The 24,439-nt window shown below is 44.3% G+C and overlaps 2 protein-coding genes across 3 annotated transcripts; one reads left to right on the top strand and one right to left on the bottom strand.

Annotated features, from left to right (window-relative positions):
- Positions 1–1,289: 1,289 nt before the first annotated feature.
- On the bottom strand, positions 1,290–16,753 carry znfx1 (zinc finger, NFX1-type containing 1). Of its 2 annotated transcripts, none has more exons than XM_076110902.1 (19): positions 16,610–16,753; positions 15,187–15,247; positions 14,067–15,046; positions 13,552–13,774; positions 13,097–13,461; positions 12,804–12,983; positions 12,365–12,471; positions 11,247–11,485; positions 10,989–11,120; positions 10,631–10,779; positions 9,793–9,939; positions 9,581–9,698; positions 8,394–8,620; positions 7,784–7,923; positions 7,194–7,326; positions 6,428–6,595; positions 4,657–4,767; positions 4,406–4,501; positions 1,290–4,196 (listed from the first exon to the last, which is right to left on the bottom strand). In XM_076110902.1, exons 2-19 carry the CDS (start codon positions 15,209–15,211, stop codon positions 1,746–1,748), a joined length of 5,991 nt encoding a protein of 1,996 aa, XP_075967017.1. In that variant the 5' UTR covers positions 15,212–15,247; positions 16,610–16,753; the 3' UTR covers positions 1,290–1,745. The 2 variants fall into 2 exon arrangements, with proteins under 2 accessions (XP_075967017.1, XP_075967018.1); XM_076110903.1 differs by having other exon boundaries at positions 8,394–8,617.
- Positions 16,754–17,510: 757 nt separating this feature from the next.
- Positions 17,511–23,987, top strand: tbc1d20 (TBC1 domain family, member 20). Its single transcript, XM_076110467.1, has 8 exons — positions 17,511–17,953; positions 18,257–18,442; positions 18,639–18,719; positions 19,519–19,705; positions 19,813–19,914; positions 20,630–20,771; positions 21,371–21,549; positions 21,686–23,987. Exons 1-8 carry the CDS (start codon positions 17,902–17,904, stop codon positions 21,948–21,950), a joined length of 1,194 nt encoding a protein of 397 aa, XP_075966582.1. The 5' UTR covers positions 17,511–17,901; the 3' UTR covers positions 21,951–23,987.
- Positions 23,988–24,439: the final 452 nt, after the last annotated feature.

The following is a 24,439-nucleotide window of genomic DNA, read 5'->3' as shown; positions in this document are numbered from 1 at the left end:
AGCAGCGTTGAATTGTATCATCTTTTTTTATTTTCTTTCTATAATTGGGACACCGTTTATACTCCGCTGTCAAGAAATGTTGATTGGTTTTGTCTTGCCGGTCTGCTTAACGGTGCCACTGCCAGTGTCAGGGCTCATCCCTTTGTCTGTTAATAAGGACATGTTTACTGGATACTGCCTTGAGCGGCTTCACAGACACGGCTGCTCTGTCGTCTTTGTTGTAGTTTTAAAACGTGCGGCTGGCTTTGCTGCGTTTTATCCCTTCACATTCCCTGCAGCCCTCACTGATCACTGCTGGGTGTGTCAGATCCTTCTCGTGTCTCATCAGTTCTGCTAGAGACAGTAAAGAAACCACATAATGTACAGTGCGCGTGATTTTTTGGGGGGGGACTTGGTAGGTCACACCAGCTGAAACTCTGACAGTAACACAAAGCCACCTGACATGATAGATGAGACAGTCCACTCTGTAGGATATTAACATTTTTCTGCAATGCCTCTTTTTGTCCAGCTCTCTCTCAGCCGGGTGCTTGAATCCTATAAATACTGAGTGGCATCCTTTTAAAGTTTGCTCAATTTTAACACTTCGTCTTGACAGTGCATTTTTGGATGTTTCTCTTTTTTTTTTTTTTTCCTCCCTGCAGACAGCGCAGTTTGCATTGGAGCTGGTCTTGTGACAGGGACACATTCATCATGTAATAAAGTGATGCAAGCGGTTACAAAATGCCAAAATGAAACTCAGCAACTGTACAGTAGTGAAGAGGAATTGTAGCTATTTCAGGGTTGTTTCTTTGGCTTCAATGCCAATGATGTCCTATTAGAGACTGTGAGAAACTCATGTTGTCTCTGTGAGAAAGAGAGCGAGCAGTGTAGGAAAGACGGCATTTGTTGTAATAATGGTGGAGAGGATTTCTGTCACGCATTATATATAAAAAATTCCTACAGAACAGCAGCTCTAAAAATGGTATGTTGATTATTCCCATGAGCTGCGTTTATGTGCACGTGTCAACATTAGCTTTTCTACAAATACGTCTTGCAGCAGCATTACAAGTTTACATGTTAATCATTTCTGCTAAGCTTAATGCTCTCTGCCTGTGGAGGCCCATATGAAAAATACTAACATACATTTTAACTCCGTGTATATTTGCAGAAACCTTTTATTGGAAGGCACTGCTCTCCCTGCTGGTATTTCTTACATTATGGTGTGTGTGTGTGTGTGTGTGTGTGTGTGTGTGTGTGTGTGTGTGTGTGTGTGTGTGTGTGTGTGTAAAATTAAGACAAGAATGGGCGAATACATTCAAACAAGTTTTATTTCATTTAAAACAAGCTGCAAAAATGATAACCATCATGTCATTTCTCTGTAAGCTCTTTAACAGTGTTTTACTGCCACCTATTGTTGAACAACAGGACAACTGTTACTTACACAAGGATGGTTGAGCAAATGCAGCAAAGCAAGTTTTAAAACAAAACCACTACGTCTGAAGCAGGAAATGTTCAAACTTCCATGAACACAAAGTGGCATCAAAACACATACACAGCAAAATTTGTGGGAAAGACCAAAAACAACTGGGATGTATATATAAAAACACGAGAACTAAAAAGCATTCCTAAAACTCAAAGTAAAATAGACTACTGCATTATCTCAGTAACCTTTGTAGAGAGCCTTCCTAGTCCAACATGAATTAAAAGTGATTGCAACCAACAGACCAGGACTGTGAAGGCAACGACGCACTTCTCTACGACGGCTTTCAGAAGTCATCAGGATCAAAGTTTAGAAGGTTGTTGGTTTCGGACCAAGCAGCATGCTGCGCCCCATCCATCTCTGAGGCGACTCGGTTGCCACCAGCCAGTGTGTGATTGGCCCCACCAATAGTAGCTTCACAATCGGTGCAGCGTCTGCTCTCCGTAGCCCCTCCACACTCCGTTATAACGTAGACATGGCCATTGGGACATTTGTACCAGTGTCCAGGCTGCATTTTCAGTGCAGATACGATCATCTTTCTCTCCTCGTCATTGATCCCCAAGCCTGTGGGCGGGAACTTCTGGTCGAGTTCCTTCATGGCATCGGTCACTCGTTGTTGATCATGCTCAGTGAATTGGCCGCATTTTTCCAAAAGCTCGGTTATCTTTTTTACCTCGGATCGTATTTTGTCACTTTGTCCTCTCATGTCTGCCTGACTGCAACGGGCGTTGAGTTCAATCAGGAGTGTGATTCTCTGCAGCTCTCTCTGCAAATCAAAGACCTGCTGGTCTGTGAATTTTTGGCCCCGGTCATTGAGCCAGCGCACAAACTGCTCGACATTATCTTCCAATGTCGAGCTTTGAATCTCCCGCAGTTTCTCCGTTAGGATCTTCTTCAGCTTTGCAACTCTTATTAGGAAATCCATCTTGTTTTCCAGGGTCCACAGGTCCTTCGCTGTGAGATGGCTTTTTTCCAGTTGGTAATTGACTTCCATGTAGTCCATTCGGCAATGCCTTTTAACGAGGAGAAGGTTGTCCGCCCACTGTTTGTGAAGGGTCTCCCGATGCTCATCAATATCTGCCTGACATCCATTCATCTTGACCTTTACCATCTCAATCTCAGCAAGACAGCGGTTGATGTGAGATCCGTAGCGCAGATTCTTGCGGATTGGAACTGTACACTTGGGACATTCCTTCAGCTTAATGGCCTCATCTTCGCCTTCATTTGCCTGCTGGTTGGTATCCATGTAGTGGTCCATGGATGTGTATTCAAAGAAGTGTTCACAGTCCTCCAGCTGAATGAAGTAAGCCTCAGGCTCATCCTCGGTGCCAAAGAAAATCTCTGTGACCTCGTCGTGATTACAAACGCGACATTTGCTCGGACATTTGTCTCCACACAGACCTATGCATGGGTGGCCGCAATCCAGGGTCTTGGCACAGGGTTGGTCGCATGGCAGACGATCGCATGGCTCGTGGCAGAGCATGCTGCAGCTTTGGTGAGGGCACTGCCAAGCGCAGGGCTCAACGCACGGAGCGCAGGGTTGTCCGCAAGGCTTCGTACAGTTGCTGTGCACGCAGCAGTTCTCACACGGTCTCCGACAGGGGGGGCAATCACGAGTGCAGGGCTCCGGGCATATGTGAGAGCAAATCAGGAGACGCTTACAGGGGTGAAAACATGGGGAATGGAACCGGCCCTGAAAACACCGGCTACAGCTACCGCGACAGGCGTGGCCACATTCAAGCTGCTCCTCACAAGGGGTCCTACATTCAGGCTCCTGTGTGTGCGTTTTGTAAAAGCACGAATCCTGTTGGCTGTGGCCACACTTCAGTGCGATGGGGACCTTCACATTGCACCGACTGAGGATGCATGGTTCTCCACACAGTGATTCACATGGGTGTCCGCAGTGAAGCAGCTTCGTGCATGGCTCCCGGCATGTAAATGTCTGCGGGTCCTGGTGGCAAGGAACCGACTGTGCGTGTTGACACTGGGGTATGATCTTCTCAACCATCACTGAACATTTCTCTGGGCATGCTTTGTAGCACACAAGTGGGCACCTGTGTCCCAGATCGCATAAAGTCTTCTGGCACTTCTTGAGGCACTGGTACTCCTTGTGCTCGGGGTCGTAGGGGTGGCAGACGCGATTGCAAACGTGGCCACAATCCAAACGGAACTCGCAGGGCTTCGTGCAGCCTCCCTCGGGGGCTTGCTTGAAATCGTCGGCGTCAGCCGCTTTCACCCGTCGATCTGGATGATTCTGACAGCACAGCGTCAGAGCTTTTCCAATCTGGTCCTTCTCCCTCAAGGTGTCGAAGATGTTGCTCCACAGTTTGACTTTGCCCAGCATTGCACTATTGCCAATGCAGTAGAGACCTTTCTTGGCACGAGACAAGGCTACACAGACGCGATTGGGAATGTTCAAAAAGCCAACTTTACCCTGCAGGTTGCTGCGGACCAGAGACAACAAAACGATGTCATTCTCTTCTCCCTGGTATTTGTCCACTACGTGCACTTTGACCCCTGTGAACTGGTTGGCAGGCATAAGGTTGCGCAGGCAGTAGAGCTGCCCGGTATATGTTGTGAGGATGGTAATTTGCTCTGCTTTGTACCCCTGAAGGATAAGATAGCGGCAAAGAGAGACTACAAACATCGCCTCGTGTTGGTTCCGATGGCTTTTCCCGTCTTTGATCTGTTCTTCAAGGTGGTTGTGCTCCACGAAGAATAAATTGGTATCAAGGCCCTGTAAAACAGCATTTTATATATTATATTCCATGTCATTCTTTGATATTTACAAAATACTTTTATCATATTTTTCTAAATCTTGCCCAAACAGTGACTCAAAATATCTATATGTATTCAAGTAACTATGCAGATGCTTTTTATCCATGCAAGCGAGTAAACGGATATTCACTGCTGGATGCGCAGCAGGAGAGAAAATAAAATATGCACCTTGATGTTGTCGTAGTTCAACACAGACGGATGGTTTTCCAGCTCTGCGTAGATGTGTGGAGTCAGAAGACGGGCGATCTCTGGCCTCATACGATGCTGAAGAACAAACACAACACATAAGCACAGATAAACCCGTCATAGAGACTCAAACATACTTGGTCTTTAACTGAATAATCTCAACATGTCTACATTGTATTCATCGACAGATCCTTTGATAAGATAAACAAATGAACGGATGCAGAAACACTGACCTGGTAGTCGAGTCTGACATAAGGAAGTTCCATCTTCACCAGCCGCTCAAACATGGACATCTCCAGGTTGAAGTTCTTAGCGAGGTCATAAACTGTGGCACTGGGGCGCAGCTTAAGGAATAAAAAAAAAATCACATGTTTACCATATGCTTTAAACTTCATGAATTATTACGGAAAGGTTTAAAGTAATGGCGTAGTTTTTATTTTGTACAAACTGAGAACATGAATAAATCTTGTTCCATCCAGTGGTGATTACATCAATTCAGCAGGTTTACTGTCTTATATTAGCATATTTAAGGAGCCCTAGATCATAACCATAGAAGTGAGGGATGACTCTCATGGACACATGCTTATGGTGATAAGACCATTTACAGTTATGTAAATGCTAGTGAATAGGTATTACACAGTTCCTAGACACAGGTGGAAGCACCAATCTATACAGTGGTAAGCCTGGAAGGGATTAACAATATTCTGCTACGAGTTTCTGTTTCAGGGTGGCTGGATGGGAATATAGGATGTATGCAAATGCACTCGAACTTTCTTTTCCTCTCCTGTCGAGGTTTTTTTTTTTTTTTTTTTTTTTTTAACTGTTTTGACTGTGCAGAAAATGTGTGTGTGTGTGTGTGTGTGCGCGTGCAAGTGTCCGTGTGTGTGTGCAAACCTAATTTAGCTAGAGGACAGAGTGTGATTGTGCATGTATGTGGGAGGGGTGTGGGGGAGGCAAGACAAATTGTGGTATAAATGTGATGCATTGTGTTCTGCTCGATGCAACACCAAACCTGTGATTAATGAACAGCACAACAACGCCAAAGCTTATTTTACTCGGAAAGTGTGATGCATCCACCTCCGTTACATGCACGGATTCAAGTTTGGGTTACGCAAAAAAACAAAAGCGCTGAACACTTGGGTCATAGAATCAAAACATCATCAAAATGGCTTTAAACTCATGAAACAAACCAACTACACATAATTGTGCCGTCAGAATACTTCATCTTGGTGGCTTTGCTTACATTTTTTTTTTAACCACACCTGTACTAATTTAATTGTTCTGTTGTTTAAATTGATAATTCAGATATACTTTAATATTGATTTATTCATTTTGCACATTAAATTGCACTTTGTGTAAAACAGTGAAGGGAGCCTCCGGCGCAGTGGTAAATTACTTTTATAATAATCTTGTATATCTAAAGATGACTATGGATTTCCAAGCCCGGGTTACAATAAATGCAATTTTCAAGTCAACCTCTATTTTGAATTCCACTCTTGTACTCGCTAAACTTTCAGTGCAAACTCTAAAGAAGTCAGGTTTGTTTGTATATTCAAATGCCTTCATAAATCCATGCACAAACATAGCACAACAAGCAAATATTAGGGAAAGAGCAGACAGAAGTTACACAGCAAGAAGAGACCAGGACAGAATATTGAGATGGTGCGATAGAATTGTGTGCAGCGCAGATTGCTAGACAGGCTGCCCGGCCATATGTCCTTGGCAGGCCTCGACAAGTTGTCGTAATAGTCTACTGATGTCCAGCATATCACTCTTCTCTATATCTTTTGTAATGGCCGGCATGGCATGTTTTTTTTTGTTCGCCATTTCCCTCAAGGCGACATGCACAAAGATACTGACAACGACACGAAATCCCTCTGAACAGGTTTGTCCTGTAATTTTCAGTCAGAAGAAGATGGCATAACAAAGCACACCAGTGCACAAATTGTTTAATGAGACGGGAGTTTAGGAATAGCTGCCCTATTCGTCCGCACGGGTTCGTACCTGCTGGTGGTCTCCGATGAGGATGAGGTGTTGGCAGGCTTTGCTCAGCGTCGTGATGGTGTGAGCCTCGAGAACCTCGGCAGCTTCTTCCACAATCACCAGACGTGGACACACAATCTGCAGAACTCTACGGAACTTGGCTGCCCCTGTTGTAGTCATGCCAATAACCTGATGGGGCGCACATTAAATATCAAGCTGCAGCCAAGAATTTTATCTAAGCACAAACACTGGGAACAGGAGGAAACGGCTCATTTGGCTTCTCCAAAAAAAAAAAGGGAACAAAATCTGCCTAAAGCTTGCTAATTGCACACATTATATGTTGTTTGTTTAATCAGCAGAAAAACTCAAGTGTAGAAGTGACAGGTTGCAGTTTTATGTGGGGGGGATTCCGGCACCGGAGTATTTATTGGACGGGCGCAGTAGTCTCCCCTGACTGGCAGCCTCACCTTAGTGTCATTAATACCATCGTTCATAGTGATCCACAGAGGCCCTACTGAAATGTTTTTGCTTCCGTCTACTAGTTTGCGCATTGCGTGCAGTCCGGACTTATAAATATATTAAATATTTAAAGGGTATCTTTCAGGCAACAAGAACAACTTGGATAGTAAGTGGAAGTAAAGCAATGTGCTTCATTATCCTCTCCGCATATTAAGCTGATGACTACATAAAGCTGATAACCTATAAATTCAAGAAGTGTTTTACTTAAAGTTTTGTCAAAATCTACAAAAATAAATACATTCATACTATACAATACTGAATACCGTACCGTGGCTTTCTTGAGGAGACAGAGGTTCTGATGAAGTTTTACATCAGCCAATCTGTCCACGGCGTTCTGATAGTCCTCTTCAGACTGTTGGATTATGGTGCAAAGTTCTACTCTGTAGCGGGCCACCCACAACCTGCAGGCACAAATTATTAATAGCAAAACATTGGGACAACTAGTCTGGAGACTGGAACACTCATTATTTGCTCAGCATCTAAAAGTATACTCAAAAAACAACAACAATGCTGTGGTACTTGTTACTAGTGGGTAAGCAATTACAGGGGGACGCATCATATCAGTCTTGGAAGGAAATTGCCCCATTTGTCAGTTTAAATAATAATTACGACTACATAAACAAGAGTCCTGGTAGCCCTGTTAGGTTGTTATGTCTTGGCTCTCTGAGGTGAGAAGATCCTCTGGGAGACATTTTCCTGGTGATTAGTGGATTTAATTACACACACTGGGAATAGACTACTTCTACCAGGCTGAGGTTGCTTGGGGGATGAGAGGAAGAGAAATGTAAGAAAGGTACCAGGAGAAGTGATGGGGAAGAAAAAAGGCACATCATTAGTGAAACAAAGATGCAGACATACCGATAGAGTCTCCATCTGTCTCGCTGGCTAAGGGTCCAAACATCCAAGACAGCAACTTCGTCCGTTTTAGTCATGGCCGAACTCTTCCTCAGCTCTGTCTTGATTCGGTTCTTCAACTTTTTCCTCTGGTGCCGTTGTAGCTGCACAGATCAGAACCTCAATTTATTAACGGTTTGGAATCCTACCCAATGTGGTAACATTTTGTTGCTCTTTAATCGACATCAAAATGACCATTTAAGGGTAAGCTGTAGCTTAATGGAGGGCGAAGTATGACAATTGGACAGCACGACACAGAAGAAGTGTATTTAGCCATGTTGTAAAGAAACCGTTTGAAAGGTATAAAGATATAGATCTGTGGTGAACAGTTGTTAGACCCCAAGGACACCCACACGATGCATTTTCGTAAGAAATAGTGAATGTAAAACCAGAGGGTAAGTATAGTGCAGCACCTGATACGGTTCCATTGGACAGCTCTTAGATATACTACTATACTGTATGTACTCCTCTTAAACTATAAGTAATTGCATTCATAATCAAGTTGTCTGATTGAACAGGGATTGCAAAAACACTCATGAAATGTTAAATCCATTCCAATCATGAGAAACGTTACCTGAAAGCCTTCCTCGCTCTGCTCAGCCTGTACTTCGTCGGTCTCCAGGTTCATAGCCAGCATCAGTTCCCCGACTGCTTGGACAGCCTCATCCAAGTTTCCGTTCTTCTTGCCATCTCTGTGACCACCGCCGTCTTCGATAAACCGCTCTTCCAGGATCAGATCTGCTTCCTCTGGGATGACAATGAGGTCGTCCCCGTCATCCGACTCCAACGATTCCTCTGCTGCTGCATCCGACACATTGGAGTAAGAATCGGTGTTTCATTCACCGGTACAATAAATGCGCTGCATTTTAGTTTTCATCGACGATTTATAAAGTTGCATGGAATCGTAATAACACACAAGAAAAGGTCGTAAAATAAAAAAAAAAGGCCAACAGGAGTCGATAAATGGTAGAAGTTGATGGTTTATATAATTCCCAGAGACTGGTCTATCTGAACTGGGTTCTAGATTATTTATTATTGTTAAACTACAAAATCCAGCTGGAACCGTTTAGGGTTAAGAATTTGATGGTCATTTTGCCATTTTTGAAGCTCTTAAGTTTTCATGTCAGCCGGCTTGGAGTCAGCCGACATGGAGCTGCACAGGCTATCTGGCTCAGTGGTTGGTGTTCATACGAGATGCTGTGGACTGGGAGTGAAACCAAAGAAAGTTACTTCATGACTCGGGCAGTGATCACATCAATTTACTTTGAAGAAGACGGACACTTGAGAGTAAGAGCTTCTGTTTCCCTGAAGTCACATTTTCCATCTCAGCACATAATTACATAAATAATTTTCCTCGAGGTAATTTCAAAACATTTCAGTTGAATATTACAAGTGGAATCCATTTGTTATGCTCTCTCAGCCATATCTGTGATGGTTGAGTGCAAGTCAACAGGTGAGGACAGTACAGGTCTTACGTGTCTGATGGTTGCAATCCCTTTGATGTCATTACTTCTTTAAAAATAATGTGATGCGTTTACAAGGCAAGGTTAGACAGCTAATGCATCTGTGTAAATGTGAGCAGTGCTATACTGGTCTTCACTTGTTTCATGGGCAAATGTGACGGCCTCTGTGGAGGGAATCTTGTAATGCTAAAAGTATCAGTTCTGAGGTGCCGTTAACAAACTGTCAGTGAAAAGGAAGCAACCATCAGATCCTCTTGAATCGGTTTCAGTGGAGTGCTCATCACATTGAAAGCCTTACCGTCATGTCTATTTGCATTCTCTGTCGCCCTCTGCAGGAAGACGGTGGAACCCAAACCCAACCAATCCATCATCAGGCTGGCCTTCTTCTCGCCCGAAGTCCAAACATTTTCCCATGTCTACAAAGCATTGCACAAACAGGAACTGATGAGTTTTGCACAGTCTTCATCAGTTTACACGTGTACACAGAATGTTTCTGTTTTATTTCCTCACATGCGGTTGCTGGTGCAGACTGTCCCAGTGTCCGGCTGAGATGACACTCTGTAAGAAGGTTTCCCGCAGGACGCCTTTCAGACAGCACTCCAGCTTCATGCTCTGGCTCTGGATGGCCCTCTCCTCCTCACACACCTGCTTGTAAACCTGAGTAACAGGTTAAGGAGACAGTGATTAGGTGGCAACATCACAAAAGAATGTGATACACCGACTATGACGGGTGGCCCTGCATGTGCCGTATTGTTCAGTTTGTTTTTGTTCTCTCTCTGGTGCTCTCCCTCCCCTCTAGCTGCATTATTCTGTAGGAGTGGAGCACCTGAAATCAATGACTCATCAAAAAGAAGGAGAAGGACCGGAGGAGCAAAGTGTGCGGCAGAGACACGCAGGTCGGCGACACAGTTTTTGGAGCCTTGTTTCTCCCTGAATGTTTTGCCCCAGCATGAATTGGAGCGTCTCTAGTTTGGGAGAACACCGGAAGTTCAGTTACTGGCTTTTGAAAAAACAATGTTTTTGCCTCCCCTTAAAGTAGCAGTATGGTTACTTTACAATAAAGCTGGTTGTTCTTCTCCAAGTAAATCTCGGTTTCCTTATGTTTTGGTTTCCATTAGAGCCTTTGTCAGACAAAGATGAGGTAAAAAAAATGTGCATAACACAACAACATGACAGACAACATAATAAACTCAAGACTTTTTACAGAATCTCAAAAAGGCAAAATGATTAGGAATTATGTAAACACATTCTATCCTTTCATATATTCTCAACATGTTGCTGTGCATGAGAGAAAGAAGTGTGGAGCAACTTGAAGCATCACGTTCACGCTGCAGGTGAGGCAGCTCACCTGACTGTATGCACGCTGCAGGTCAGGCGGCAGCGTTCGTTTGAAGTCAGGCGAGTGGGTCAGCTCCTTTAGATTGAAACGCTTCAGGATCTCACTGTTGCTGCGCCCTCCTACCCTCACTAATCCCTCTGGCAGAAATTTATGAATACCTTAAGACGCAGAGGCAAAACAAGAGCTCATTAGTCTTACATTGCCCATTCAAGGTCAGCTTGTAAAGATAAATAATCAAATAAAACTTGAAACAGGTGCATTAGCAAAGGTTTCAGCATTTTTCTTTCACAAATAAACTTCTTTGTTTTAAATCCAAAACCACTCAAACATGTCAACTAGATCTGGTCATATTGGCACCACTGCTTACCCTCAAGGAACTGATCCAGGGCATGGTTAGTGTAACACACCACCAGCATTGGAGCTGCGTCACCTCCATCTCTCCAAAGTTCCTGATTGGTCAACAGAGCCCGAGCAATCTTAAGGCCAACGTAGGTTTTTCCTGAGAAAATGGAAGATGCCGGATTTGTGTGCGTTAATGGATTGTTGAAAACACATTTCACACTGGTTTTTTTCATGTACACATCAGTGAAGTCATCCTTCCAACAATGTATTTCCAATGTCTCACCAGTGCCAGGAGGTCCCTGTATGATGGTGAGCTCCTTTGTGAGGGCCAGCTGGAAGGCTCTCATCTGAGACTCATCCAGCCCCAGGTCCTCCTTCCTCGGCCAGGCCCGTGCCACCAGGCTGTGAAAGGGCTTAACGTTGGGCTTATGTTCAGGGTGAGCAACAGATGACAGGTCATAGTCATCTCTTATTCGCAGATAAGCCGGGGGTTCCACATCTGTGCTGCACTCCACGATGTACCTGGACACAGTATGGATAGGAGGATTACTTTTTGCATCTACCATCTGTGTGAAAGGAGGATGTAGAGACTTCTAATTAAGAGACACTTGGCCAATATGCAAATTCAGAACCCAGTGGTTATCGTCCGACAATGATTTCACCAAGTAAGGCTTTAGCTGCAAAACCAGAGTGGACCGAATTCAACAAAAAGTGCATTTTGTCGGCTATGAATTCAACTTCTCATTTGTAAGAGGAAGAGTGTACTTTTCTACATAGTCTTTACAAGCGCAAAAGCAGCATGTGTTTAGTTTCGAGGGGTGAAGGAAACCAGTGGGAGAGCTGCAGAAGTGATCTTCAGCTGAAGTAGGGGCTGTTTGAGGATTCACCGGGAAAAGCTGGAGATGGCACTGTTTACACCACCGACACAAATTAGCATCTAACAGCAGGCAAAAAAAAAAAAAAAAAAAAAGAGGAAAATGTGAGATAGAAAGAAGAACTGTTTAATATATACACCCATGCTAGTGATAAGTCCTATGGTGCACCTCTGAAGGAAAAACAGTTTCAGGTGGTCACAAAAGAGAGTCCCGGGCACAGACGGTCAACAAAGCGTCTCATATCGTACATTACTTTGTGGTAACTGTGGAGGGCACTGGGAGTGGAGACAAAAACCAAACCTTTGAACTTATTCATGCATGATCGCTTTTTGGAAAACCGTGGCGATATAATTAAATCATACCTAACCCCCCCCCCCCCCTCACCCCCCAGCTTCCCTTTGAAAAACCAACTTTGAACTGTTTTTTTGAAGTGCTGTGGGATTATATCAAAACTATGACCTTGGCTGTAGAATGTAAAATGTTAACACAAACAAAACACACACACACACACACACACTCCTACTACCTCTGAAAGGGCAGGTCGTCCTCCTTCTGCTCCTTTAGACCCTCTAGAACATACCGATAGGCCTCAAAGTAGGCAGTGGTCTCAATCATCAGGAACGACTGATCTTTCTGTGAGAAAAAAAACAAGTTTAGTTTTTTGTATATCCGTTTCATAAAAAAGGCATAAATCCCCCCATCCTGCATGTTAGGAAGTTAGTCTTTACAATGTGTTGATTCACCGTGTTTTGGAGGCTTTGTGGCGCTATACAGTTATACTACGAGGTGTTTTAAATATGTTGTCCACCTCTTGTATATCAGTGAAGACTGGACTTATTAGAAACCCCTCTCAGTGTTTTAGCTAAATGTACCCAATCATTTCAGTGATAGCTTTTTGCAGAAGAAGTGGCTGATATTAGACCGCAACTACATGCATTCTGCTCACACACACTTCACACACCCACCTCAATTCTGGCCAACTTGTTTCTGCTCTCTTCAGTAAAGGCAATCTGGACCAGTCCCTGCTCCAAGGTTTTGGGATCCCGATCTGACACTGTGGCAAACAGGAAGCTCTCAAAGTTATCACACGACAAGCACACCAGGGAACCGAAGATCAGCCTCTTGGAGTTCTGCCAGCGCACAAACTGTACGACAGATGGAGGAAAGATTCATATACGCGTTAATGTATGCATTTTTCAATTTGCCATTCAATAAGCAAAATACTGTATCTCTTAAAATATGTAAGAGAGAGACTAACCTTGAGTGGCTGAATGTCAAACTGCACTACGTAGGCAATGCCAGCCGGCGTGCACCTGGGCACCACCAGTTTGGTGTCAAAATATACTCGGATGTCATCAAATTGCTTCGTCTTCAGATGATTTTGGCTCCCATCATCGCCCCCTCCCTTTTCCGCTTGGATCCAAAGCAGTTGCTGGATCCCCTCACGGAGTGGCCGCACGAAGTCCTCTCTCAGCAGCCGGAAGTGCGTGTCGAGGTAGAGATGGGTGTTTGTGTAGCGCTGAGAGGTGAGGTTGGCTCTAAGGAAGGGCCTCTGCTCCAGCTGGAGCTCCTCGGGCGTTGGGTAGATGGGTATGGTCCGGAAATCCGGTTGCATATCTTCATCTGGGTATCATAAATCACATGAATATGACATTGAGAAAAACAGCATTTGTAGTAAAGAGATGTATAAGAGGCCCTTATCTGGGTTATCACCTGCTGTGGGTAGAAGGGCATACGTGTCCTTGTCCGAGCGCAGGGTTCTGTCCCTGGATTTCTCCTGGAGGTGCTTGATCAGGACCTCGATGTTCTCCACGCTCTCCTCCGTCTGAGGCTGGATGTCCACCCCTAAGGCCCTCAGTTTGTCGATGGAGGCTTTAAGCATCGTCAGTATCAGACTCACAGCCTGGGCCGAGCTGGCAGGGAAGGTGGTGAGGACCTAGTGAGCATAATATTGAGGATAAATAGTTTAAGTATATTCAACTACAAGAGTTTCAATTACTAATTCAACAATTGTTAATAGAAAAAAAAGAAGCATAATCAGGCAAAAACAAGGAACACAACATTGTTTGCTGGACTTTGTTTGCGTCCGTCGTTGAAGGCAGCTCTTCTGGGTCCATTTAATTAGTTTAATGCAAACTCACTGAGTGTTTTTCATGCATTACTTAATTTATCCTTCAGCTGAATTTACTAACTGATTGGTTCGTCCATTCATTCTTTCCACTATTTACCTGTGACAGAATGGTCAAGATGTTTTCCATGTGCAAAGGGTAGTCCGCCCTGCGGGTGGGGTCGAACTCTGACACCATGCCCCCCAGATAGTGGGGCAGGACGGTGCGGAAGAACCCTGAATCTTTTATGATGCCGGCCAGGTGCTGCAGGGTGCACCTGTCTGCCTGAGATTTGAAGGCTTTACTCAGCACCAGGCAGAGGAGTTCAATAAGGTCCTGCCTCATATCTGTGCAATGCAGGACCTCTTTCAGGGCAGGGTGAGCGGACAGGGTGATGGCCACTGCAGACGGATCTTTTTCAGAGAGTTCTTTCAGTGTTTTATAGCCCAGCCCACGACCCTGTGGTGCCCCGACTCTGCCTGTAGAATTTGATCTGTCTCCAACACCATCTCTTTTCTCACCCCAACGTCCTCCTCTTCCATCCAAACTATGTCCACCTCTCAATACACGCATTTCAGTCATCCCCCTAACTGTTCCTCTGCCTGCCGCTCCTCCTCCTCTGCTTGCCGCTCCTCCTCTTCCCCTGCCTCCTCCTCCTCCTCTTCCCCAGCCTGCTGCTCCTCCTTCTCCTCCTCCTCCTCCTCTTCCCCAGCCTGCTGCTCCTCCTTCTCCTCCTCCTCTTCCCCAGCCTGCTGCTGCTCCTTCTCCTCCTCCTCTTCCCCAGCCTGCTGCTGCTCCTTCTCCTCCTCCTCCTCCCCAGCCTGCTGCTCCTCCTTCTCCTCCTCCTCTTCCCCAGCCTGCTGCTCCTCCTCCTCCTCCTCTTCCCCTGCCTGCTGCTGCTGCTCCTCCTCTTCCCCTGCCTGCTGCTCCTCCTCCTCCTCCTCTTCTTCCCCTGCTTGCTCCTCCTCCTCCTGCTGCTCCTCCTCCTCCTCCTCCTCTCCCCCTGCCTGCTGCTCCATCTGCTCCTCTTCCTCGCACCCCTTCACCTGTCTTCTCCCTTCCTTCTTTCCTCCCACCTTTTTCACTCCCTTGTCCTGAGTCTGTGGGGGGGGGGGAGGAAGATAAGAAGACAGTAAGATACTTACACCTTGAAAATAAACACCATGGCTGAATTTCTACTCAAGAGTTGTGCTTGATTGCCTCTCCTGTAGCCTGTATTTACCATTGTTAGGACACCTACCAGTTATTGAAGTTGGCCTTTCCATGGTTGCTGGAATTTAGGTTGGCAACACTGATGTTTTCTGTGTGGCAAGACATTGAACGTAAATACATCACATTTGAGCATGAACACGCACACATTGTTAAGGGTTGCGTAGTATATACAAGCAGTAAAGTTAGGTACTAGTGGAAGAAGCCATAATACAAGAGCTCGCTGCTAACGATGCTAACAGCGCTAACACCGGGAGAAGTGCTGGGAGGGCAAACTGTGTTCACCTGGTGGGGGAACGGGAGGGTGGGCGCCGCTACGAGGCCGACGGTCTGGACGGACTTATCAGCTGTCACCTCCGTATGAGGGCAGTGCAGACGTGCCCCCCGTGATCTAGCTAGTGATGCGCGCTCACGTGCACGTACATGCACCAATAGCACGCGTGGCCGGCCTGACTATGACATCAAAGAACGGAGAAACTCAGATTACAGCACATCCAGAGGGAGTGGGGCTTGGGTGGACAATACTTTCCACTATTTACATAGCAAATAGTTGTTTGCAGCTATATTAATGCTCTGGATGTCGAATAATTATCCTTTAAGTAAAGAGTAGTAATGCCAAACACTTGCATTTTAGTCGTACTTATTCTACAGTGCTTAATTCATATAAATATGTCACCGTGTACTAATCGATTTATATTTTGTGTTAATGATCTGAATCTAAAGTTACTAGTAAAGCTGTGAAATAATTATGGTTGAGTAAAATGTAAGATATTTGCCTCAAAAATGTAAAGGAGTAGAAGTATAATGGAAATAAAGTTCAACTACCTCAGAATTGTACTTAAGTAGCCTACACAGTACTTGAATGTACTTCGTCACTTCCCACCACAGCATAAACATCCACACGTATGCACTCTGTTCTATCCATTTTTCAAACTATTATCAACAGGATTGTCAAGGTCAGATAAGAAGGGTTGATTTCAATACAGCTTCTGAGGAGATCGAAGCAACAGTCCGTGTGCTTGCCTGTCTCTTTATTCTCATGAAAAACAGGATATTTTGTGTGGTATTGGCTTTAATTGTAATTTGTGACATTTTTAATTCGAAAGCGTATCGTACGCCAATGCCTTTATGAGAGTGGACTTTGCTTGCAAGTGCAATGACTTAACTTAAAGTAAGTGTGCCCTCTGCTGGATCTTGTAAGATAGGTTTCTTTTCTCCAGAAATCGGATGAGACGTTATAAACCACTTCACACGTCTTTCTTTCACGGATCTGCTAATACGTATTTACCGTCTGTACCTCTTATGTTGACTGAGTTTTTTATTAAATTTCACTCCGGATCTCTATTTATTCTCAGTCCTTCAATGTATTCACATTTCCGAATGCTTTAGCCAGCTACATCGACCTTCCACCCCTCGTAACAAACGCAACATAACGAATAAAAGAGAGAACTCACCTAGACTATCCACTTGACATGAATACTTCCACATACATCAAGGTTTACAAGGTAATCAAGCCCATTCGCTAGCATCACAGAGCCTATAGCCTTCTCAGTCGCAAGTCTCTTCTGTCTCAGCTGCGTCTGCTGCTCACTTTAAGGAAGCTGCTATTTAATATGCCCTGTCATTTTCGTTTTCGTTTCATCAGAACAAACACACCCCACCTAGAAGTCAATATGTAACACACACATGTAAGCAAGAGGCAATTGTTTAACATAAATGCATACAACAAATTATGCCCAACGGGTTATTTTCACTGCAATTTAACATGTAACTAGACTCAGGTGTAATTAATCAAAAATAATTATGGTCCTGTTCCATTTAGGTCGGCCAAGGCCCTGGTATTGTGAATGAATGCTTGGGTGTGACACACTAAATAGAATGAGTATTATCGATAACGTAGGCCTATTGGCTCCTTACTGCATTAACGTGTAAGCAGCATTATAATGGTGTAGCTGGTTTATAAAGTTGTGTATGTAAAACGTTAATCTGCAAACTATGCCTATTGCTGTCAAATACACCAAATATAGTACAAAGTGCAATGTTTACCTCTGGAATGTAAAAGAGTGGAAGTAGTCCAATTAAGTAGGGAGGAAATAAGTAAATGCTAAATTAAGGTTTACGAATCAGTCACTCAATAGATTAATCAACCAACTAACAAGCAAACTATATAATTAAATCAAAGACATGGTTGAATAATAAACATATTAATATAAATAAATATAATAATAGCACTATAATTATTATTATATTTGAGTTATTGTCTTTTTTTTAATCGTCATTATTATTTGATAAACTCCTCCTCCTCGTCACCTCACATCATCTTGTCCCTACGTCATCATTCAGTGTGAGCGCGGAGGCTAGCTAAAGCTATCCCATTGGTCGCTTCCGTCAATGTAAACATGTAGCCGGTTCACCAGTCTAAGGTGTAACCGCACTGCTGTTGAGCCGCGTTTCCTAATGCTCAACACGTTTGTCAGTAGCACGGATAATGATGGATGTGTCGCTGAAAATAGCAGTTTCGGAACCGGGGCAATGTAGTGTTAGCTCGATAACTAGCTAACACTGAATAGCTAGCGTTAGTTAGCTTAACTATCGGGCCGTGCTTGTATTGGCTGGCCTTGCTAATTAGACAGCTAGCTCCCAGTTGGCAGCCATGAAGGGCTACATTGAGCGTAGCCAAGCAAAGCAGGATGGCAAGTATTAATGTAATTTGACAAGGACACACCAAGAAGCGGAGACAAAAAAAATGAGTAAATCCAGAGGTGCTGGTGCCTCGTCACCGGTGAACGGAAAACAAGGTAACGGTAGTTTTGACATGTCGCTAAGGTTGTTAACCGCTAGCGTTAGCTGTCTTCGTGTTGGTGCAGTCATATGTTTTAGGGCATTTCAGCAGCAAAACCAGTACCCCAAATAGTCTTCAATGTTATAAACGTGCTCATGTTTGATGGTGCTGAAGTTGGCTCACCATTCCCTCCATAACCTCCGCAAATGCTTTAAGTTAACGTACGTTAACTGTTACCTGCACGTACAAGTAACGTTAACTTTCCCAAGATAAAAGTTAGCACTTGCTTGAACACTGCGTTTGTTTATCTGTGTCTCAGACTGGGACACCAAGCGGAAGAGGAAAATTGCGGACATCGCACATGCCCTCAGTGCGAGTCCAGTGGACGTGGCTGCTTTGAGGAGGATGGCCATCAGTGAAGGTGGTCTGCTGACTGATGAGCTACGCTGTCAAGTGTGGCCTCAGCTCCTCAACGTCCCTCCTCACGTCTTGGAACAAGAGCCAGGTATCACGTGGGAATAGCTGCATCACGCACAAGCTGAGCAATATAGGCTACATATCTATACGCCATCACACATGCCTTCCCTCTCCCACTATGCATGACAAATGGGAACATACAGAGTTCACGCAGGTGCAAAATGTCCCACATACAGTATTTGATTAGTGTGTGGTAATGCTGACTTTTGACATGTCTTGTCCAGAAACGGTAGAACGGGAGGATAACAAGGACTACAACCAGGTGCTACTGGATGTCCAGCGTTCGCTGCGGAGGTTCCCGCCTGGTGAGCAGAACTCCTACCAGTTTAGAGAACGGGTTCATGACGCTGAGCTGTGTATACTGTACACAAGAACTGACACACCTATAGATAAACACACTGCCAGGCTGTGCACTAATCCTGAGCATCACATCTCGAGATTTGGACTCATAAGTTAATGTTAGAAATACAATCTAATGCAACATACAATTTGTAAATCATAGGGTTTCGAACCAGACAGAAAGCAACATATTTGGGGGTACAGGGGTTAGTTTTAATTTGGAACTTGTTGATAATCAACGTTGCATTGAGTTCAATACCAATGACAAATGCTACTATTTTGACATGTTCATAGAGTAATTTCAGCTCTTTCATAAAAGTAACACGGTACTTTTTCACTTGCCCTGGCAAATACTGAAATGTCATTCACTTAAGAAAAATCTACACGTTATCCTACTGACCAACGCAATGTCAAAGCTTTGCCATTACTGCTTCTCTACTAGACACATGTCTGATCTCACTGTGACGTCCGTCAGTGATCAGGTGGAAGTCAAGGGGTTCTGCCTTCAAAACAAAACTGTAAAATGTACTATTGTCACTTTTGGAGGGGGGGGGGGGGAAACTTGATATTCTGTAGTTTTCAATCGGTATCCTTTAAAAAATGAATTTTATTCAGATCACAGCAGGATTTGTACTTTTAAGCTTCATCCCGGAATAACGGAAATGTATTATTTGTTTGTCTGTTCATCTTTCTGCTGGGTTTGACTGGTAGGTGAAAGCCTATACAAACTAACGGCTGTATGTTACTCTGGGTGGTCTTGTACAGGTATGCCAGATGAGCAGAGGGAGGGTCTCCAGGAAGAACTAATTGACATCATCCTTGTAGTTCTCAAACGCAATCCCCAGCTGCACTACTACCAAGGATACCATGACATTGTTGTCACCTTCTTATTGGTACTGGGAGAGCGCCTCGCAACTGCTCTTGTGGAAAAGCTCTCCACGCACCACCTCAGGTACTCGCCACATACGTAATCTGCAACACCACCACCACCACCACTTCCTCTCTTCATCAATGGTCTATTGTGCACTCTAAAGCGGCTCTCTGTTTTGTCTTTTTCAGGGACTTCATGGATCCCACCATGGACAACACGAAACACATTCTCAACTATTTGATGCCCATCATTGAGAGGGTCAACCCTGAAGTACATGACTTCATGCAGCAGTAAGACTCTCTGTTTCAGTGGTAACACGCCAAACCAAATTATTAGAGGTTTACTTGTGGGACATGAAACATCCCACAGTGAGAAATCCGTCCTCGCTCTATATGCAGTTTGAAGATAATTTGCAAGCTAGTTCAGCTCTAATTAAGGCAGAACAGAAACGAATATTAAAAGGCCTCATACTCTACATGACTTTCCCTAAGGCTATGAAATGTGATACCATTTATATCTACTCTATAAATAGTTTCCACTGGTGTCTGCTGTACTAAATGAGTATGTTTTCTTTAACAAGTGAATTTAGTTTGTTTCTGTCCAAAGCAGTTTTGTTCTATATGAACTTTGGCATCACTGTCAATGTCTTGTCCCAGGTGTTTTTAAAACGGTAAATGTTAAACCTCAGCACGCTCAAATATAAAGATGACGTCATTGTTGAGTATGTGAAGGAGAGGGGTGACGGTGCACTTTCAGCGTACTTGATCCTATTATGACAGCTCGAGTTAAGTCTGTAAAGATTTAACACGACAGGTCATTAAGTCTTCTGCTCGGAGGGCTAACATCGCGCTGCCCTCTGTCTTTCAGTTCTAGATACCGTAGCATAACTGTCGTTTTCATAATGAATGTTTAGTATACAGGGTCCCTGAAGTGCAGCGTCGGCACGCGTTACAGATTTGTGTGCCAATGTAAGTTGATCTCTGCCCTTCATCGATTGATCCTTAGGGCTGAGGTGGGGACAGTCTTCGCTCTCAGTTGGCTGATCACCTGGTTTGGTCACGTCCTGTCAGACTTCCGCCATGTGGTCCGGTTGTATGACTTTTTCCTGGCCTGCCATCCGTTGATGCCCATCTACTTTGCTGCTGTGGTAAGTTTATGACCTATAATTGGCTCTCCTAGTTTTGCCATTTAGAAACCCAGCTTTCATTTGATGGTGCTTGAACCAAGTCTGCTGAGTCAGTTACATGCAAGAACATTTGTGTGAGCTACATTTCTTGATGTGGGGATTCAGAGGCCAAAATTACATTTTGGGGAGGTGTTCTTTGCATAGCTCACGAGGTAACCCGAGAGGCCTCAGTGTCCTTCACACCAAACACACTTTGTGTGAGGAGGCTCTGGGCGTCCTTGAAGATGTCCCAGCTCCAGTGATAAGCAAGCATGGGAACTGGTCTTGACTGGAGGATACAGACACGTTGTCTACCTTGTCACATGACATCATTTTTTACTAGAAACAATATCAAGCTTTTTTTGGTATGACTGTGTCCGTGCATACAAGCTGTACCAATATCTTCTCTGACATCAGATTTGTGTCCAATAAACTTCAAGGAAGGACAACTAAGGCTCATCGAGTTTATTCTGGTATTCATCAAAGTGTAGAGTGACCTAAAGTACAGGTTTCTACCTGTTCAGTCATCAATGTGTCAATAACTAACGCGGTGGTGTGTGTTTGTGGTTGTTGTGTTGCAGATTGTGCTGTACAGAGAAGAGGAGGTGTTGGAGTGTGAGTGCGATATGGCCATGGTTCATCACCTGCTGTCTCAGATCCCCCAGGATCTGCCGTATGAGATGCTCATCAGCCGAGCGGGAGACCTCTTTGTCCAGTTCCCTCCCTCTGAACTGGCCAGAGAGGCTGCCGCACATGACAGGTACTGAACTCCCTCTGGTTCCCACAGATGCTTACCACTTTCTTCTACTTCTCAGCTCCAGTTGCTCCCTGTTCTTTCATTAACACTTTCCTTTTTCCGTCTGTCTCGATCTCTCTTTGTCTCTTTTCCTCCTAAGCATGGCCGCCTCTACCTTTAAGGACTTTGACCTTGCGTCCACTCAACAGCGACCAGACTCTGTTCTCCGTCGCCGACGCAGACAGAAACAGGCTGCACTGGAGAGGTCGGCGGCCAACGCGGTAGTGACGGTGGCCCAGCCTTCGACGACGCGCCGATTGGTCCGACTGGCCGTCATGGGCCTCACGGTGGCTTTAGGGGCAGCAGCTTTCGCTGTGGTCAACTCGGCCCTGCAGTGGGCCCCCAAACTGGACTTGTTTCCTTGAACTGCTCCTCTTTTACTCCCACGCTCCAGCAGATCTGTCCTTGAATGCTGGTGGGTCTGCTTCCAAGAACCCTTTTTTTAATTAGTGAAACCACAAACCGTGCAGTCGAACACTGTCTGGAGTGCACTCTCTATACTGAACCAGTTAACGCTCCTCTTTTCATCTTCCAGGATGTGTCTTAACGTCCTATGTGTGGCCTCTAAGGCTCCAGCTGGAGGTCCTTCCTCCTGAAGAGCGGGCCCCAGTAAAACAGCTGCAACGGCTGGTGTTGTGAAATGAAGGGCTCATCCTGTTATAATGAAGAGACTGTTTTTATAAGAACCATTACTGATGGTGTCATTGTTAAAGTTTATTTATATTTGGTATTAGGATAATCTGAGATTGAGTTATGCTCCCAGACATTTATGCTGAAAGCTTGGTGGACTCATTACACTTGAAACTGCTGCCAATTGAGAGAGCTTGAGTGAATGTATGAGTGTGTGTGTGTGTGTGTGTGTGTGCAACCCATGTAATACCTGGACTAAGACCAAATAGAGGATTGTTGGAGTCCTTTGTATTTACTGTATCTTATTTTATAGGTATATAAGAGAGATGGTCATGACACACAGGCACCTTGTTAAGGTCACCATTTTATTATGGTATAGGTAATTTTGTCCATTTTCGTGTCGACGAAAAGTATTTTTTGTTAAAGAAAGTATCTTCCTTTCTGGTGACGGAGTATCTTTAAAACGTGTCAACCGTTGCATTTTAATTCTGGCTCATGGTTGGGGGTCAGCTAAACATATCTGTTAGAAGTTTTAAATGCATTCCTATTGGTCTTTTCTAAGTAGATGTGTTGTAGCCTGCTGGAAGAGTACTTTTGTAACTCAACACTTCTAAAGGATTAGGCCCCAGATTGGAGCACAGCGTTTACGGTCCAGGAAGTAAAAAATGCTAAAAAGAATCAACCATAATAAACTAGTTTTACTTGAGCTTTCCTTTTTTATTCACGCACTTAATTGTTCGGATGCACAACCTTAAGAGTGTGTCTGTGTTTCATGGCCTCTAATAAATAGGGTTCGCTTTCTGCGTCACTTTCTCTGGAGTAGATGATTCAATCTCTCCTTCTAGTTTAGTAACGCACTCACTCACTCTGGGTAACAGAAAATATCAGAGCTGAGATCGAATGAAGTGGATATTCTGTCGTCTTTGGGCTGGCACAGTGGGGGGGACCCACTTCACACTGACTGCGAGTTTTGTAAAATCACTTTCAAATTGGTTTGATGGGTGCTTTTCTCACACTCGTCCTCGACGGGTGGTCCTCTCAGAAGAAAGAAAGCGTCCAAGCCTTCATATTCATGCGATCCAGCTTTTTTCTTACAAACATGAATTTAGCTTTAACACTTAACATTAACTAAGTTGGATTGCTTTGAGTGTAGCATTTGCATTTCAGAGGCAGTCGAGCTCATTCCAATGTTGCAGTCATTCAGTCACATATTTAGGGTGTTTAGGGGTGAGCCACTTCCCCGAATAGCCGAGTCTCATCAGAAAATACATTGCAAATAGTTTGTCACAGCACTTCCTTCCAAGATGGTGAGTTTGGCTTGTCTGTAATCTTTATGATGTAGTTTGCTTAACAGAAAAATGTCTGAATTATTTACTTCAGGTCACATGTATTGTGCTGCACAACAACCAGTCAACTACAAACGTTTCGCTTCAGTTGAAGGTGTTGAAGTGACGTAAAGGGAGTTGTTTTTGCTTTATTAGGAACTGAATACTGTGTTATGGTTGAGTGGTGTACTGCCTTTGTAGTGAACCACTGATTCAGCTGTTACGGGATCTACTGACTGAAGGTGACCTGGAACATGTCCGAGGATGCACGGAGGTGCCGGAGAGCTCAGCTGTATTGTAACACACCATGTATCTGCACTCGGCGGCTGTCATTAATTATCATTGCACTAAAGAATGGATCTGCCTTTTTGTTTATTTTGTTATAATGAAACTGTCATACTAATGTAAAGTTGTACAACAGAATGCTAATAAACTAGAGTGAAAATGTTCAATGTTGTGTCAATTTATGTTGACAGTGGAGCATGTGGAGGAAGTGCCTTTGATAAATGTTTTTCTCTCTGAGCACCCAGAGATCATTTTCACGGAGGCCTTTTGCACGTCCACAGCCTGCTAACAGGATTTGTTTTTTCTTAACGGTCATCTCGCCTTCAACTCTCCGCTCTCTTATCACACACCTGCTAGTCCTCCAGACGTTCTGTTCCTGAGAAGAAGGCATCTCTACTCCCTTTCCTTACTGTCTCTACACACCAACAGACTGTCTAGTAACCGTTTGTATTTTCTCTCTCTGAGACGTCTTTGATTCTGCATACACAGATGCTGTGTATGTGCGTAATCCCCGGCTGAGAATTATTACTTATTATATTCTCCGTCTGAATAAATCAGCAATTTTAAGACATCTCAGACGTAGAACTTGTACATTGAAGCTCATCGCCACGTTG

The sequence above is a fragment of the Anarhichas minor genome, unplaced genomic scaffold (assembly GCF_050575085.1).
Source record: "Anarhichas minor isolate MPS153535 unplaced genomic scaffold, ASM5057508v1 ptg000043l, whole genome shotgun sequence".
Taxonomy (NCBI): Eukaryota; Metazoa; Chordata; class Actinopteri; order Perciformes; family Anarhichadidae; genus Anarhichas; species Anarhichas minor.
The sequence above is the reverse complement of the archived record's forward strand: the minus strand, read 5'-3'. Positions and strand labels throughout refer to the sequence as shown.

Coding starts and splice junctions, on each gene's coding strand:
- tbc1d20 (XM_076110467.1), top strand. CDS start 17,902: ATGAGTAAATCCAGAGGTGCTGGTGCCTCGTCACCGGTGAACGGAAAA. Junction 17,954..18,256: donor ACCGGTGAACGGAAAACAAG/GTAACGGTAGTT, acceptor TCTGTGTCTCAG/ACTGGGACACCAAGCGGAAG. Junction 20,772..21,370: donor CCATCTACTTTGCTGCTGTG/GTAAGTTTATGA, acceptor GTTGTGTTGCAG/ATTGTGCTGTACAGAGAAGA.
- znfx1 (XM_076110902.1), bottom strand. CDS start 15,211: ATGGAAAGGCCAACTTCAATAACTG. Junction 15,047..15,186: donor AAGGCCAACTTCAATAACTG/GTAGGTGTCCTA, acceptor CCCCCCCCACAG/ACTCAGGACAAGGGAGTGAA. Junction 7,924..8,393: donor AGAGCGAGGAAGGCTTTCAG/GTAACGTTTCTC, acceptor TGATCTGTGCAG/CTACAACGGCACCAGAGGAA.